This window comes from Phyllobates terribilis, unplaced genomic scaffold, assembly GCF_046119375.1.
Source record: "Phyllobates terribilis strain yellow unplaced genomic scaffold, ASM4611937v1 Scaffold_6__1_contigs__length_29720123, whole genome shotgun sequence".
Taxonomy (NCBI): domain Eukaryota; kingdom Metazoa; phylum Chordata; class Amphibia; order Anura; family Dendrobatidae; genus Phyllobates; species Phyllobates terribilis.
The window spans coordinates 22,488,067-22,504,761 of record NW_027362766.1 but is presented as its reverse complement, the minus strand read 5'-3'; the positions used below and the strand labels follow the sequence as shown (position 1 = coordinate 22,504,761).

Below are 16,695 nucleotides of genomic sequence, written 5' to 3'. Positions count from 1 at the left end.
AAGATGAGCCGAGGTCATGTCCAATGAACTCAGCTCACCTCATGTACGTCACTGACAGCGTGGGAAAATTCTCCTGCACTCAGCACTTCAGCGTGAGAATTTTCCCACACTGTCAGTGACGTGCATGAGGTGAGCTGAGTTCATTGGACATGACCTCACCTCATGCACGTCACTGACAGCGTGGGAGAATTCTCACGCTGAAGCGCTGAGTGCAGGAGAACTTTCCCACGCTGTCAGTGACGTGCATGAGGTGAGCTGAGTTCATTGGACATGAACTCGGCTCATCTGGATGACGTCACAGAGAGACACTGAGGAGCGCAAGCATGCCTGCCTTCTCAGTGTCTGCGGGATGACAGGCTGGATGGCAGCTTTCTGCTGCGGTCCATCCTGTCATCTCGATGTAGCAGAGCTGGAGCTGTCCTGGGAACCATCGAAAGGTAAGGATGAGGTTGCTTTATTATTTTTCTTTTATTGCAGGAGATCGTTGGCTTCAGCTGGAATGGGCGTGATGGTAAGTATGGTTTAATTTAGAACAATAAAGAATTGTGTCTTTATTTCAATTAAAGGACTTTATTCTGGGTGTTTGTGTTTTCTTTTAACTTTGACTATGGGGTTAGTAATGGGGGTGTCTTATAGACGCCTCTCCATTACTAACCTGGGCTTGATGTCAGCTGGCATTATAAGCTGACATCAACCCCAGCCCTATTACCCCCTGCCACCGCACCAGGGCAGCGTGGAAGAGCGAGGCTAAGTGCCAGAATTGGCGCATCCTATGGATGCGCCATTTCTGGGGCGGCTGACGGCTGGTGTTTCTAGCCTGGGAGGGGGCCAATATTCATGGCACCCTTCCTGGGCTATTAATATCAGCCCCCAGCTGTCTGCCTAGCCTGTGCTAGCTATTAAATTAGGGGGGACCCCACGTTATTTTTTTGGGGGGGTTCCCCCATTTTAATAGCTAGTAAAGGCTAGGTATTCAGCTGGGGGCTGATATTAGTAGCCTGGGAAGCTCCGTGGGTATTACCCCCTTCCCAGGCTTCAAACATTTGCCCCAGCCGTCTGCTTAACCTCCGCTAGAGCCTAAAATTAAGGGGAACCCCACGCCAATTTTTTTTTAAATAAATCCTTTATTTTAACACTAAATGACAAGTACAGTAATCAACACTGTCACTGTACTTCATATATATGTGACTGACATGTTTCTATCTATCTAATCTATGTGTGATTCTCTATTCTTTCTGTTCTAAATTGTCGGGTACAGATGCTGAATTGCCGGCCGGCTTTCTTAAAGAGACGGTGCATGAAAACACTATTATTTTTTTAAATAAATCCTTTACACTAAATGACAAGTACAGTAAGCAACACTGTCACTGTACTTCATATATATGTGACTGACATGTTTCTATCTATCTAATCTATGTGTGAAGCTCTATTCTTTCTGTTATAAATTGTCGGGTACCGCTGCTGAATTGCCGGCCGGCTTTTTTAAAGAGACGGTGCACGAAAACACTAATATTTTTTTTAATAAATCCTTTACACTAAATGACAAGTACAGTAAGCAACACTGTCACTGTACTTCATATATATGTGACTGACATGTTTCTATCTATCTAATCTATGTGTGATGCTCTATTCTTTCTGTTGTAAATTGTCGGGTACCGGTGTATGCCGCTGATGAATTGCCGGCTTTTCATGTCATTCTACATTATTCTTAGTTGTTTTACTTCATGTAGAATTAACCTACAAGGAAAGAAAGGGTTTATTTTCATTCCGATATTTGTGTCCCATTGACTTGCATTGGTTTCCGGTATCGGAATCGGCGATATCCGATACTTTTTGGGTATCGGCCCGATCCAATCCGATACGATATTTCCTGATATCGGAAGGTATCGCTCAACACTAATTGTAGGTCAACAATCTGCCACCCGAATATTGCAACTACACCATCAAGGTCCAGCCAGATCGCCTATTTAATGATTTCCTGTTAACAGATCAGACCTACCTACTACCTGATGTGTATTAGCTATGCGGTGACATGAAAATTAGGCCCAGGCTACACCCACCCTGGAAAGGACCATGCACTCTAGTAAAAGCACTCACGCACTTCCATATATTCGAGCTACCCAGGTGGGGTCAAGTACTCGGGGGGGGGGGGAAACAGCAAAACATTAAGTAGAATGAAAAGGGAACTAAAAGGGTCTTTTGACCCTCATATCTACATAGATGCCCTGGGGGTCCCACAGAGAGTGCCTGATTAATTTAAAGCTACAAACCAAGTAACAGCTTGTTTTGAAACCATTTTTCCCATCCAAGAATGTAGCTTGGATAAATTATCTATACTATAATCAACAACTGTTTGTGAAATATACTAGAGATGCCCTTAAAGGAATTGTACAGCAACTAGGACCCACCTCCATTATAGCCTTCCAAAACAGGATGGCAATAGACTGCTGCACATGGCTACCCAATAACACAGCCCCCCATAGAAGCATGACTAAAGCATTAAAGGGACAAAACTCAGGTGTGAAGGATCAATGGGATACCTGGTTTGGGTGGTGGGATGGATGTCAAAGACCCCTTATCAAACTAGGAGTAGTCAGTCATTCTATGTGTTTTGCTGATATTGTCCTTACTTCTGTGTTGTGTAGCCCCCCGGGGTTAAGAAGATGATGACACTAACTATGGAAAACACAATGATGGCAATGCATGCAGATTTCGGGGATCCAAATGATGACGGCTACTATGTGCCCCTGAGAAGACTGTGACCTCCACTTCCCCCGACTGAGGAGAAATACCTGCCCAGGCGGCCAACTTGGAACACGTTCATAAGGGACAGGATCTGGCCTTCTGCACAAAAGTCCTTTAGGAGGGGGGTCCATCCACAAGAGATGGGTCTTCTCGTTTATACGGTGAAGCAATTATTAGTGCACTCGGATAGACTTGACGAAAATAGAGCTAGATTTTGCATATCTCCAAAGGGAGGACCGTTAAGGATATAAATATATGCATGTTAAAGTTATACAAATTGATCCCTATATATTGAAGATATACAAAAAGCTTTATTGCATCGGTACCAGTAACAGAATGATTACGGACACGGACCACATTGATTGAAATCTTGAATCATAAATATAATAGTTCTGGCCCTCAGCAATAATTCTTAAGATAAGCACTCCCGGAAACTCCCGAAATCATTTGCTATATAACCTTGTGTATCCAGCTAAATAAATATGATTTTACTTTTGACTCCAGACTGGTAATCACTCTGATTATTCCTCTGTGTACGTACACCTTATATCTAATCTGGCAGCAGACAATTAAGAGGACGACACACCCATAAAGTGTGACCCCCCAAAACTATACAAAGACAGAGAAAGGATTCAGAAGGATCTAGAAAAGCTTGAACAACGGGCAGAGACAAATAGAATGGTATTTAACAGATTCTACATCTGGACAAGAAAAATGAAAATTACATCTACAGAATGGGAGGAATAGAACTAAGTAACAGCACGTGTGGAAAAGACTTGGGTATACTAATAGATCACAGAACGCACAGGAGTCAACAGTGCGATGCAGCAGCAAAAAAAAAAAAAAAAAACAGTTCTGGGATGTGTTAAGAGAAGCATAGTGTCTAGATTACGTGAAGTAATTATCCCCCTCTACTCCTCCTTGGTCAGACCTCATCTGGAATACCGTGTCCAGTTCTGGGCACCACATTTTAACCACTTTACAGCCTGTGCCGTATTAGTAAGCACTGGCTGTAATCCCCCGGTTCAGTGAGAGCTCCGGCGCTGAGCCCGCACTGAAGCGGGCACATGTCAGCTGATTATTACAGCTGACATGTGCCCGCAACAGCCGTGGGTGAAATCGCGATCCACCCGCGGCTGTTAACATGTTAAATGCCGCTGTCAATCTCTGACAGCGGCATTTAACAGCGCTGCGCCGGAAGGGCATCACGTGATCGCGGGTCACCGATGGGTGGTCATGACAACCCTGGGTTTACAGCGGACTCCAGTGGTGGTCATGAGCTGGTCGCTATGAGTGCCACCTAGTGGTCGGCGCTCATAGCACAGTACCATTTCTGCTACATACAGGTGATCTGCTGATCCCCTGTATGTAGCCGAGGCGATCAGACAAGCGCTGCTTCTAGTCTCCTATGGAGACTATAGAAGCAAGCAAAAAAAAAAAAAGTTTTTAAAAATATTTAAAATATAAAAGTTTAAATCACCCCCCTTTCGCCCCATTCAAAATAAAATAATTGAAAAAAAAAACCTACATACACATATTTGGTATCGCCGGGTTCAGAATCACAAGATCAATATAAAAAAAAAAAATTAATCCGATCGGTAAACGGAGTAACGAGAAAAAAATTCTAAACGCCAGAATAACGTTTTCTGGTCGCCGCAACATTGCAATATAATGCAATAACGGGCGATCAAAACATCGGATCTACCCCAAAATGGTATCAATAAAAACGTCAGCTCGGTGCGCAAATAATAAGCCGTCACCCGGCCCCAGATTCCGAAAAATGGAGACGCTACGGGTCTCGGAAAATGGCGCCATTTATTTTTAATTTATTTTTTTTAGAAAATTGTTGGTATTACACTTTTTTTTTTTTTTTTTTTTTTAAATCAAACAATTGCAGGTTAAACTCATTAAAAAAGGAATAAAACTTTAAAAACAATACATAGAATAAAAAGTTTTAGAAAATCTGACAATATGTAGTATCACCGTGTCCGTAGAAATTACGAGATGTCAAAAATTAAATTAAACCCTGTTGGTAAAAGTTATAAAGAGGGGAAAAACAAAAAACGCCAAGCCAGAATTGTTTTGGTAAATGGTAAAATGAACGGCGTCAACCACAACTATGCTAATAATTGAGTATTTTTACCGATCTCCGTTTGTCCTTGTGCCGGTAGGCTGAGGTAGTTAATAATTCTACTTATTTGCTGAAGGACGGCGTGGACACCTCGGATCCCTTCAGGATGTTCCATTATCACATCATAGGTACGGCCTGAAGAAATAAAAACATTTTCATCTTACCAGCGTAAATCAACTAGGTCACGTTTGATAGATAAATGGTAGTAGTAAACAGACAGTGCATGCTGGGAAGTGAGGGAAAGTAAGTCACGGCACCTACAGTGCTGGTAGAATGATGAAGAGGAATCACCTGTCACTTGCCATAAATATGCCTTTTTTTAGCTAGTGTAAACGCCGCTGTTTTCCATTTTGTTCCTGCTCCTCTCCATTCTTGAGATAAGCCCCCCTGATCCCTACTTAGAGATCTGTCCTCAATAGTCAAGGGGGCGTGTTCCTCAAGGCACATAGCATTGAACACGCCCTCTTGGTTTATATGCAGGGAAGACAGGGCCGTGTCTCAGGAACAGAGAGACGCAGGAACAATTGAAAGACCACGCCGGATTCAGGATGGTGGCATGAAGACAGGGACGTCTTCTCAAAGCACTTCTAACCTGTTCTGGTGGATGAGGGCAGTAAGACCTACAGATTCAGTATGAAAGGACGGGTACACGGTAAACATTTTATTTTTTACTCAAGTTCATATATTTCGGGTTAAAAACTAACTTTTGCAATTGGATTGCACTGTTAAGCTTTTCCAGGCTCTTTGTTTCCCGAACATTCAACTTGATCAAAAATTTGCTACAAAAAGAGTTACAAACTCTCCTGTCAGATTGATAGAAGGAGCTCACTGACGGATTCTCAGTTAACTCACTATGCAGCCAGCAATCCTCCGGAGTGAGGTTTATTCTTTGAACCTAAAAAAAAGTACACTGCTCAAAAAAAAATAAAGGGACCCCTGAAATCCCCCCTCCTGGATCTGAATGAATGAAATCTTCTCATTGAATACTTTGTTCTGTAGAAAGCTGAATATGCTGACAACAAAATCACCCAAAAATCATCAATGGAAATCACATTTATTAACCAATGGAGGCCTGGATCTGGAGTCACCCCCAAAATTAAAGTGGAAAAACACAATAGAGGCTGATCCAACTGTGATGTAATGTCCTTAAAACAAGTCAAAATGAGGCTGAGTATTGTGTGTGGCCTCCACGTGCCTGTATGACCTCCCTACAACGCCTGGGCATGCTCCTGATGAGGCTGAGTATTGTGTGTGGCCTCCACGTGCCTGTATGACCTCTCTACAACGCCTGGGCATGCTCCTGATGAGGCTGAGTATTGTGTGTGGCCTCCACGTGCCTGTATGACCTCCCTACAACGCCTGGGCATGCTCCTGATGAGGCTGAGTATTGTGTGTGGCCTCCACGTGCCTGTATGACCTCCCTACAACGCCTGGGCATGCTCCTGATGAGGCTGAGTATTGTGTGCGGCCTCCATGTGCCTGTATGACCTCCCTACAATGCCTGGGCATGCTCCTGATGAGGCCGAGTATTGTGTGTGGCCTCCACGTGCCTGTATGACCTCCCTACAACGCCTGGGCATGCTCCTGATGAGGCTGAGTATTGTGTGTGGCCTCCACGTGCCTGTATGACCTCCCTACAATGCCTGGGCATGCTCCTGATGAGGCCGAGTATTGTGTGTGGCCTCCACGTGCCTGTATGACCTCCCTACAACGCCTGGGCATGCTCCTGATGAGGCTGAGTATTGTGTGTGGCCTCCACGTGCCTGTATGACCTCCCTACAACGCCTGGGCATGCTCCTGATGAGGCTCAGTATTGTGTGTGGCCTCCACGTGCCTGTATGATCTCCCTACAACGCCTGGGCATGCTCCTGATGAGGTTGTGGATGGTCTCCTGTGGGATCTCCTCCCAGACCTGGACTAAAGCATCCGCCAACTCCTGGACAGCCTGTGGAGCAACGTGACGTTGGTGGATGGAGCGAGACATGATGTCCCAGATGTGCTCAAGCGGATTCAGGTCTGGGGAACGGGCGGCCAGTCCATAGCTTCAATGCCTTCATCTTGCAGGAACTGCTGACACACTCCAGCCACATGAGGTCTGGCATTGTCCTGCATTAGGAGGAACCCAGGACCAACCGCACCAGCATATGGTCTTACAAGGGGTCTGAGGATCTCATCTCGGTACCTAATGGCAGTCAGGCTACCTCTGGCGAGCACATGGAGGGCTGTGCGGCCCTCCAAAGAAATGCCACCCCACACCATTACTGACCCACTGCCAACCGGTCATGCTGAAGGATGTTGCAGGCAGCAGATCGCTCTCCACGGCGTCTCCAGACTCTGTCACGTCTGTCACATGGACTCAGTGTGAACCTGCTTTCATCTGTGAAGAGCACAGGGCGCCAGTGGCGACTTTGCCAATCCTGGTGATCTGAGGCAAATGCCAAGCGTCCTGCACGGTGTTGGGATGTGAGCACAACCCCCATCTGTGGACGTCGGGCCCTCATACAACCCTCATGGAGTCAGTTTCTAACCGTTTGTGCAGACATGCACATTTGTGGCCTGCTGGAGGTCATTTTGCAGGGCTCTGTCAGTGCTCCTCCTATTCCTCCTTGCACAAAGGCGGAGGTAGCGGTCCTGCTGCTGGGCTGTTGCCCTCCTACGGCCCTCTCCACGTCTCCTGGTGTACCGTCCTGTCTCCTGGTAGCGCCTCCAGCCTCTGGACACTACACTGACAGACACAGCAAACCTTCTTGTCACAGCTCGAATTGATGTGCCATCTTGGATGAGCTGCACTACCTGAGCAACTTCTGTGGGTTGTAGAGTCCGTCTCATGCTACCAAGAGTGTGAAAGCACAACCAACATTCAAAAGTGACCAAAACATCAGCTGGAAAGCATTGCTCTGTGGTCCCCACCTGCAGAACCACTCCTTTATTGAGGGTGTCTTGATAATTGCCAATAATTTCCATCTATTGTCTATTCCATTTGCACAACAGCATGTGAGATTGATTGTCAATCAGTGTTGCTTCCTAAGTGGACAGTTTGATTTCACAGCAGTTTCATTTACTTGGAGTTATATTCTGTTGGTTAAGCGTTCCCTTTATGTTTTGGAGCGGTGTATATTTTATGGAGCAGACATTAGCATCTACCCTTCGCGCTTTCATAATCTCAGCAAGGAACGTTCTATCAATCGACGCTGAAGGAATACCTTTGTCTTCCAGACATTTCTGCAGATGTCTCTCGGCCGTCTCCAGCAGCTGCTTGCATGTTTTCCAGAGATGTGCTTGTGTGCATGCCAAATCAAAAGCAGCCATGGCGGCTGGATTCATCTCTTCCACCACATGTCTCCACCGATCAATCTTCTCCAAGCGGGCACTTCTCAACCAGAAATCATTTTGTAAGGCTGGTGTCAGGCAATCGGCAGGAGTGACCAGTTTATCCATCACATCAGAGATTGAGTACACCACCATTCCTGGGAGGGTTAAAAGTGACAGCGTGAGCAAAAGAAAAAAAAAAGGAGTAAGAATTGACGTTAATGTGTGAAAGAGGTTGTAATAGCAACAAAGAAAACTACAATTCTTAAAAAGGAAAGCTGCATTAATCATCTGATAACACAGGTCCAAGCAGAAGACAGCAGCTAGAGAGGTTGGGAAGGGCGACTCGCGTCCCCTAACGGCACCGGTGGAAGCCTCTGCTTTATTGCTTGCATACATGCAGAATCATGGAGTTGGAGCTAGGTTTAGTGGACTTCATATATTGCTTGCTGTCAGGAATATTATAAAATATTAATGTCAGGAGAGATTAACAGAATATTAGCCCTTCTCCCATGCCCTCTCCTGTAGTGTTTGTCCAGAGATGACAATTATACTGCGTCTTCCTGCAAATTAGCCCCCACAGCCAAAAGGCTTTACACATGAAGTGTCACAAGCTAAAATGCAAATGTATCTCCTCTTAACACCGACCTAAGAGAGTGACACCTTCTCACAAGCAAGGAGTTTGGAGGAAAGAGGAAATGGTTCGTTAAGTTCAAAGACACTCAAACAATTCCTGGCCACCAGCCATAGCCAGATCGGCTCCGATATTAGATATGAAATATTATGAGTTCCATACGTCCGGCAATAACGAGACACAAACGGGTAGTGACCAAATCAGCCCAGGAATGTGTAGGTACCTTTCCAGGGCTGTAACCAAAATCAGAGAGCTGCAGCGCAAAAACACCAGAATGGCAGACTGCAGCTATGCGAAGTGTGATATCAAAATAAAGATAAAATCATAAGGGAAAAAAATGGCGTAGTTTGCAAGCTTCTGCGATCAACGGGCGATGAGTTATCGCAGAAGTTAGCGTTTCTAATTAAAATGTACAGGCTGGAGACCGGCCCACATGATGTCACCACAAGGGGCGTGTGGGCAGATCACCCTTAGGTTTAAAAGAATCTATGGATAAGACAGGAGCACTCATTGCCAGGGGGGGAATAAGAATTATAATCTCTCCTTCCTGGGCATCACAGAGACATGGCTAACACCCTCTGACACTGCCTCCCCTGCTGCGCTGTGTTATGGTGGCCTCCACTTCACCCACACTCCTCGCCCTGGAAACAGACATGGTGGAGGAGTGGGTCTTCTCCTCTCTAACAACTGCACCTTTAGCCCTACTCCTCCTCTTCCCTCCCTTATTCTCCCTTCTTTTGAAGTCCACTCTGTCCGCATTTACTCTCCCTCCAACCTCCAAGTGCCTGTCATATACCGACCCCCGGGCCCGATCACTGCCTTTATCGACCAATTCTCCACCTGGCTTCTTCACTTTCGCTCGGTTGACATTCCCACAATCATCAAGGGCGATTTCAACATCCCCACTGACACTCGCCAGTCAGCAACATCAAAACTCTTGTCGCTTACTTCATCCTTTGGACTTACTCAGTGGTCCTCCTCAGCCACCCACACAGACGGACACACACACTAGACCTCATCTTCACCCGACTCTGCTCCCTATCTAACCTCACAACCTCCCCCCTACCCCTATCTGACCACTACCTACTCACATTCTCATCCCTGTCCTCCTCACCTGTCACCCATGTCCAGCAACTAGCACACCCCCGCAGAAACCTTGCACATCTAGACACCCACACACTCTCTGACTCTGTTCTACAACTGACATCCATATCTTCACTTCATGACACAGACAGCGCCACCGCTTTCTACAATGCCACTCTAGCATCAGCTATTGACTCGGTCGCCCCTCTTCTGCATGGCAGAGCGCGACGAGTCAACAGGCAACCCTGGCACAACAACCTCACTAAATAGCTTCGACAAGCGTCCAGGGTTGCGGAGCGGCGTTGGTAGAAAACACATACTCAAGATGACTTCACTGCATTCAAACAAGCAACGCTCGCATTCAAATCAGCACTCACCTCTGCTAAACAGGCCTACTTCACAACCCTCATATCTTCCCTATCCTACAACCCCAAACAACTATTCAACTCTTTCAACTCTCTCCTCCGCCCTCCACTGCCCCCTCCAACCTCCATCATCTCTGCTGAGGAGTTTGCAACACACTTCAAAAACAAGATTGACCAAACGCGGGAAGTCTTTACCGTCCGACCACCACAACCCCTCTGTCTTCCACACCACTTCCCCAGCCCTATAACCTCCCTTCCCAACATCACGGAAAGAGAACTTACTCGTCTCCTCTCCAAATCGCACCTCACCACATGTGCACTCGACCCCATCCCATCTCCTCCCTAACATCACCCCCACACTCGTCCCATCCCTAACCCATCTCTTCAACCTATCACTATCCTCTGGTACTTTCCCTGCTGCCTTCAAACATGCCACAATCACACCCATCCTCAAAAAGCCATCCCTCGACCCAACCGCCTTGTCCAGCTATTGCCCCATATCGCTGCTCCCATTTGCCTCCAAACTCCTTGAGCAACACGTTCACGCTGAACTTTCCTCACACTTTTCATCTAACTCTCTCTTCGACAACAGACAATCCGGCTTCCGCCCCCACCATTCCACCGAAACTGCCCTTACCAAAATCACCAATGACCTACTTACAGCCAAAGCTAACATACAATTCTCTGTACTCCTTCTACTTGACCTGTCTTCTGCTTTCGATACAGTTGACCACTGCCTCCTACTGCAGATCCTCTCTTCCTTTTGTGTCAAAGACCTTGCTCTATCCTGGATCTCCTCATACCTTTCTAACCGCACATTTAGCGTCTCCCACTCCCACGTCACCTCCTCACCCATCCCCCTCTCTGTTGGAGTCCCTCAAGGCTCTGTCCTAGGACCTCTACTCTTCTCAATCTATACCCTTGGCCTGGGACAGCTCATAAAATCCTATGGCTTCCAGTACCATCTGTACGCTGATGACACCCAGATCTACCTCTCTGGCCCAGACGCCACCTCTCTGCTGTCCAGAATCCCAGCATGTCTAGCAGCCATATCCTCCTTCTTCTCCTCCCGCTACCTCAAGCTCAATGTGGACAAAACTGAACTCATTATCTTTCCCCCATCTCCCATATCTTCCCCACCTGATCTATCTATCACAATAAACGACCTCACTCTTTCCGCTGTACCGACAATCCGCTGCCTCGGAGTAACCCTTGACTCTGCCCTGTCCTTCAAACCCCACATCCAAGCTCTCGCCACCTCCTGTCGCCTCCAGCTCAAAATCATTTCCAGAATCCGCCCTTTCCTCAACCCTAACTCTACTAAACTGCTTGTGCATGCCCTCATCATCTCCCGCCTCGACTATTGCAACATCCTCCTCTGTGGCCTCCCTGCTAACACTCTCGCACCCCTCCAGTCCATCCTCAACTCTGCTGCACGACTTGTTCATCTCTCGCCTCGCTACTCCTCTGCTACCCCCCTTTGCAAATCGCTTCACTGGCTCCCAATTGCCCAGCGTATCCAGTTCAAACTACTAACACTGACCTACAAAGCCATCCATAAGCTCTCTCCTCTGTACATCTCTGAACTAATCTCCCGATATATTCCCTCACGTAACCGCCGGTCCTCCCACGACCTTCTCTCCTCCACACTTATCCGTTCCTCACGCAATCGCATCTAAGATTTCTCCCGAATATCCCCCATCCTATGGAATTCTGTGCCTCAACACGTCCGATTATCCACCACATCCGGATCCTTCAGACGGAACCTGAAAACCCATCTCTTCAAGAAAGCTTACAGCCTGCAATGATCCCACTGCCTCCTCAACAATGCCGAAGCTACTACTACTGCAACCCCCCAACCTACTGTCTCCTCCCTATTCCCGTAGAATGTAAGCCCGCAAGGGCAGGGTCCTCTTCCCCCCCGTACCAGTCTATCTTTGTTAGTTTGTTTACTGTAGTGATATTCTTATTTTGTATGTAACCCCCTTATGTACAGTGCCATGGAATCAATGGCGCTATATAAATTAATAATAATAATAATAATTATTATAAGCAACGGGTCCTGTTCAATAACAGCATATTCCAATCGGAGTGCCCCTCCTCCACCTATATTGAGTCGTCGCAGCAAACTTTATAGTGTAAGTTTCACTTTTTATCCTGTTTTATTTTATGTATCTGCATATGTATTTTAATGTCTCCCTTGTAACATCCTTGTATATATTTTTCCTAAACACTGCCTCCCTTTTGGATCAAATATAAAATTTAATAGTTCTGTTTATTTTGTTCTGTAATCGTTCCCTTCCCAGAAGCCATACGCTACCAAAACGCAGGCGTCCGGCCAGGCCTGTATTATATTTAAAACTCAGCCGGTGGTGGCAGAGAGTATTAATAATTGGGCTATCGTGGTGCTGACAGTGACCGTACGGAGGGCGTTAAACACGGATTCCAGGCTGTGGAACCCAGGGTGTTGAGCCATATGCTCACTGGTCGCTTACCGATACCTACGTAGAGAGTAGTCTGGATCGTGTGCTCGCGATTCCGGACGAAATATGGACAGCCTGACGGCACGGTGAGATATTGTGTGATCTCCCCGTTGTCGTCCTGACTGTGTGTGGGTGGATTCCCTGACAAATTGGTGGCAGAGGTGGGATATTGTGTGATCCTGCCGGTGCCGTCCCTGACAAATTGGGGGCAGCGGTGGGATACTGTGTGATCCTGCCGATGCCGTCCCTGACACTTGCCAATATAGGAGTCGAATGGCAGAGCTGATCCAGACTAGAAGACCATGATGAAGACTCTCCAGAACTCTGAACGTCTGAGGAATCTGTTCTCAACCGACCGGGCGATGAAATGCACCCTGACTAGTCACCGTGAATCCTAGAGCCCGATGTGATCAGACGAAAGTCAGGAAGGGAGGGCGATAGGGCAGGGCTGAAATGGAATAATCGCTGGAGGGACCCTCCGGGAAGTAAAGAAGAATGACTAAAAAGTGTAAAAACAGAAGCGCTGTAGAGCATTCAACATCCACAGGAGGCTGCCAGAGAACTACTCATCACGTGTATCGCAGAAGCAGACTTGAACGGAAAAGACGGTAGAACTTGACCATAGAAAGTAGAGGAACAAACCAGACTCACAGCCCGAAAACAGAAGGCCAAGAGGAAGTAAAGAGGAAGGGGACATTAGGAGCGTTTCCACTCTTTGATCAGAATTAAGACGAGATCAGGAAAACTGGGGCTCACCAGCAGGTCATAAAGGTGAAAAGTACAATAAAATTGGAAAATAGAAATGGAAGGTCCTAGGAGGAGACTGAAGGTAGACAACCCTCCACACTAGAAGAAAGCAGAAGAGAAGGGAAAGGTTGTGAGTCCAGAAGACCACAAAAAAGTGCTGGGGAACAACGAGTGGCAGAATCTGGAGACGGGGTGAAAGACCTCACATGGCACCCTGGAAGTCTTCAGATCGATGTTCGGAATGTTCCACCATAAACGACAATGGACGAAAGACGTCTAATGAGACAACTCCTCTTTTGTCGAAGGCCTTTCGCAGGTTAGGAGAAGGAAAAAATAAAAATAAAAAAAAAAAAAAAAAAAAAATCGGTAGATTGTAGTTTACCAGATACCCGAGCCAGGGTTGATCAGAATAAAGTTCCATCTTGAAAGGGAAACTAGAATCCTACCGCTTTGGACTACAGAAGAAGGGAGAGGGCTTACCTAGCCTATGTGCGATCCGAACCTGTGAGACCTGGAATCAAGTGCCTACTGGAAAGGTCCTTTGTGAAGAATGAGGGTAGGACATCGCTACTAGGCCGAGAAAATGGGAAGGTTGGAGAGATTGAGTTCCAAGAAGAAGGGTAGAGACACCTTCTGCAAGGGAGAGGAAGGCTGTTTGTGTGGATTGCAACAGATGTTCTGAAGACTAGACAATAGGTTGAGGCAAGATAGGACTTTGAACATGTTAAAAGTCGAAACCCGAAGAGGAAGTGTGTAAGGTATCTTACAGTATGCAGAAAAGTGAACCTTGAATCATATGTGTGTCCCTGGCAAGGACACCGAAGAAAAGCCAAACCGAATTGTACTTGGGTAGCAAAATCAACAGAGGCAAAAATCAGGCGCATTGGGCGACGTCAGGATGTCCTCTATGGGTGGCGTTAGTACGCAATTCGTACGGCCCCCTAAGGATGGTATAAATATCCAATGGGCCCTTGGCAGAAAAAAAAAAAAGAAGAAGAGAGTCCCCATCCCTGGGGTAGAGTATTGTTGCGATCGTGTCACCAGGCCACGGCGTTCAATGGATGTACAGAACATCTCGGCCGTGACGCCCAATAGATAGACAGCGCGATCGAGTCATTTGGCTATGCCCCGCGAATGCTAGAACTCCCAGAACACTATAACTAATGCAATCAACCTCCATGGCTTGCATGGACGCTCACCTCGCAAGACTCCACTGCTGAGCAAAAAGCATGTTCAAGTGCATTTAAAGTTTGCTTAACAACAACATTTAGACAAGCCTGTGAAATACTGGGAGAATGTGGTCTGGTCTGATACCAAAATTGAACTCTTTGGATGGCAAAAAACACCATGTTTGGAGGCACTGCATATCACCTAAAAACACCATACCAACAGTGAAGTGTGGTGGTGGGAACATCATGGTGTAGGGATGTTTTTCAGCATATGACACTGGCAAACTTCATTTACTTGAAGGAAGGATAAATGGACAAATGTACAGCAAAATTCTTGCCAAAAATCTGCTGCCATCTACCAGGATGATGAAGACGAAACGAGGGTGAACATTACAGCAAGACAATGATCCCACACACACAGCCAAGGAAACGCTCAACTGGTTTCAGAGAAAAAAAATAAAGCTGCTAGAATGGTCCAGCTAATCACCGGACCTGAATCCAAGAGAAAATGTATGAAAGGAACTAAATTTCAGAGTTCATAGATTAGGAAGTGAAAAGTTTTTGTGTGGATGAATGGGCCAAAAACACACCTGAGCAATGCCTGCGACTAATTTCTCCATATCGGAGGCACCTTGAAGCTGTCATCACCAACAAAGGCTTGTGTACGAAGTATTAATTAAATCTCAGTAAGCATGTTCAATAGTTTTTTCCGGTGTCATATCATTATTACACATAATTTATAGACATCTGTGGTTTGATTTATTTGCCCATGTGGCTAGGATTAGTTGTTACCGACAGCTGGTGAGAATGTCATGTCAATAGCACCTTTAGAAATCGATTTACCGTATATACTAGTGTATAAGCCGACTCTATAACCACATTTTTTATGCTGAAAAAGCCCCCTCGGCTTATACTCCAGAATATACTTACATATTGGATGTTGAAGGTGGTGGGGAGGGGGTTATGGTGGTAGCGGAGAGGTGCACAGGCAGTAGCCGGCTGCTGCAGCAACCACGTGTGCCCGCTGCTAAAGGAAATGAATATTCACTCTCCTCCATGCCCACAGGAGTGGAGAGGAGTGAATATTCATTCTCCTTAATAGCACACACAGTCAATCGCAGCCGTCGGGTCCTGCAGCGGCTCAGTGATCCTCTGTGCCCGCTATTAGGGAGTAAGAATACTCATCTTCCCCACTCCCATGGGTGTGGAAAGGAGTGAAAAAGCATTCTCTTTTAGTAGCGGGCACAGAGGATCGCTGAGCCACAGCAGGAAGCCGGTAGTTGCGGCTACAGTGTGCACTATTAAAGAAAATGAATATTCACTCTCTTCCACACCCATAGTCCCAGTGTGGAGTGGAGTGAATATCCCAGCAGCTCACCTCAGCGTCTGAGGGCGCATGGCAGTGGCGTCATGCGCTGCTCAGATGTGGAGATCAGCTGCTGGCAGAACAGGATGCAGCGCTGGAGCAGAGGGAAGGAAGGCGAGTAGAAGTGTTTATTTTTTTCATGTGTGCAATGATGGGGGGCCATGCATACCAGGATGGGGAAATTTACCAGTAGCTCCTGCATTTCCCACCCTAGGCTTATACTCAAGTCAATATGTTTTCCAAGTTTTTTTGTGGCAAAATTAGGTGCCTCGGTTTATCTAATTGGTTTGTGGATTTTGGTTTTGCATCATGTGTGTTGGAGCAAAGATCTTTTAATCACAACTATTAAAAGTTAGGTTTTACTTTTATACATAATTTATACAAATCTATTGGTACTCTTCTGCTCCTGAGGAGTTATCGTTGCCACCACTACGGTTGAGGACCCCCTTCGCTTTGTAGAATTATCAAAACGTTTTCTTGCTGAAAAGTGTGTTTTATAATCCCCAAAATACAGAATGTATCTGGTTATTAATAATTTATAATTAATTTACTCACAAAATGTCCAAAAAAAATTTAGAGAGCTCTTCTGAAAACAAAAAGGATAGCGCATCGAATTCCAGCTACCTGATGGTTCTGCCCACTGACATTTGCCATGGAAGAGTT

The 16,695-nt window shown here is 46.2% G+C and overlaps 1 protein-coding gene across 2 annotated transcripts in view; it reads right to left on the bottom strand.

Annotated features, from left to right (window-relative positions):
- ZFYVE26 (zinc finger FYVE-type containing 26) overlaps positions 1–16,695 on the bottom strand; it is a 290,489-nt gene that overhangs the window by 205,733 nt on the left and 68,061 nt on the right. For both annotated transcript variants that reach the window (XM_073637441.1, XM_073637442.1), the window contains exons 15-16: positions 8,080–8,343; positions 4,889–5,011 (exon numbers count right to left, since the gene is read on the bottom strand). In XM_073637441.1, coding sequence (XP_073493542.1) covers positions 4,889–5,011; positions 8,080–8,343 — 387 coding nt within the window. The remainder of the gene's footprint in view (positions 1–4,888; positions 5,012–8,079; positions 8,344–16,695) is intronic.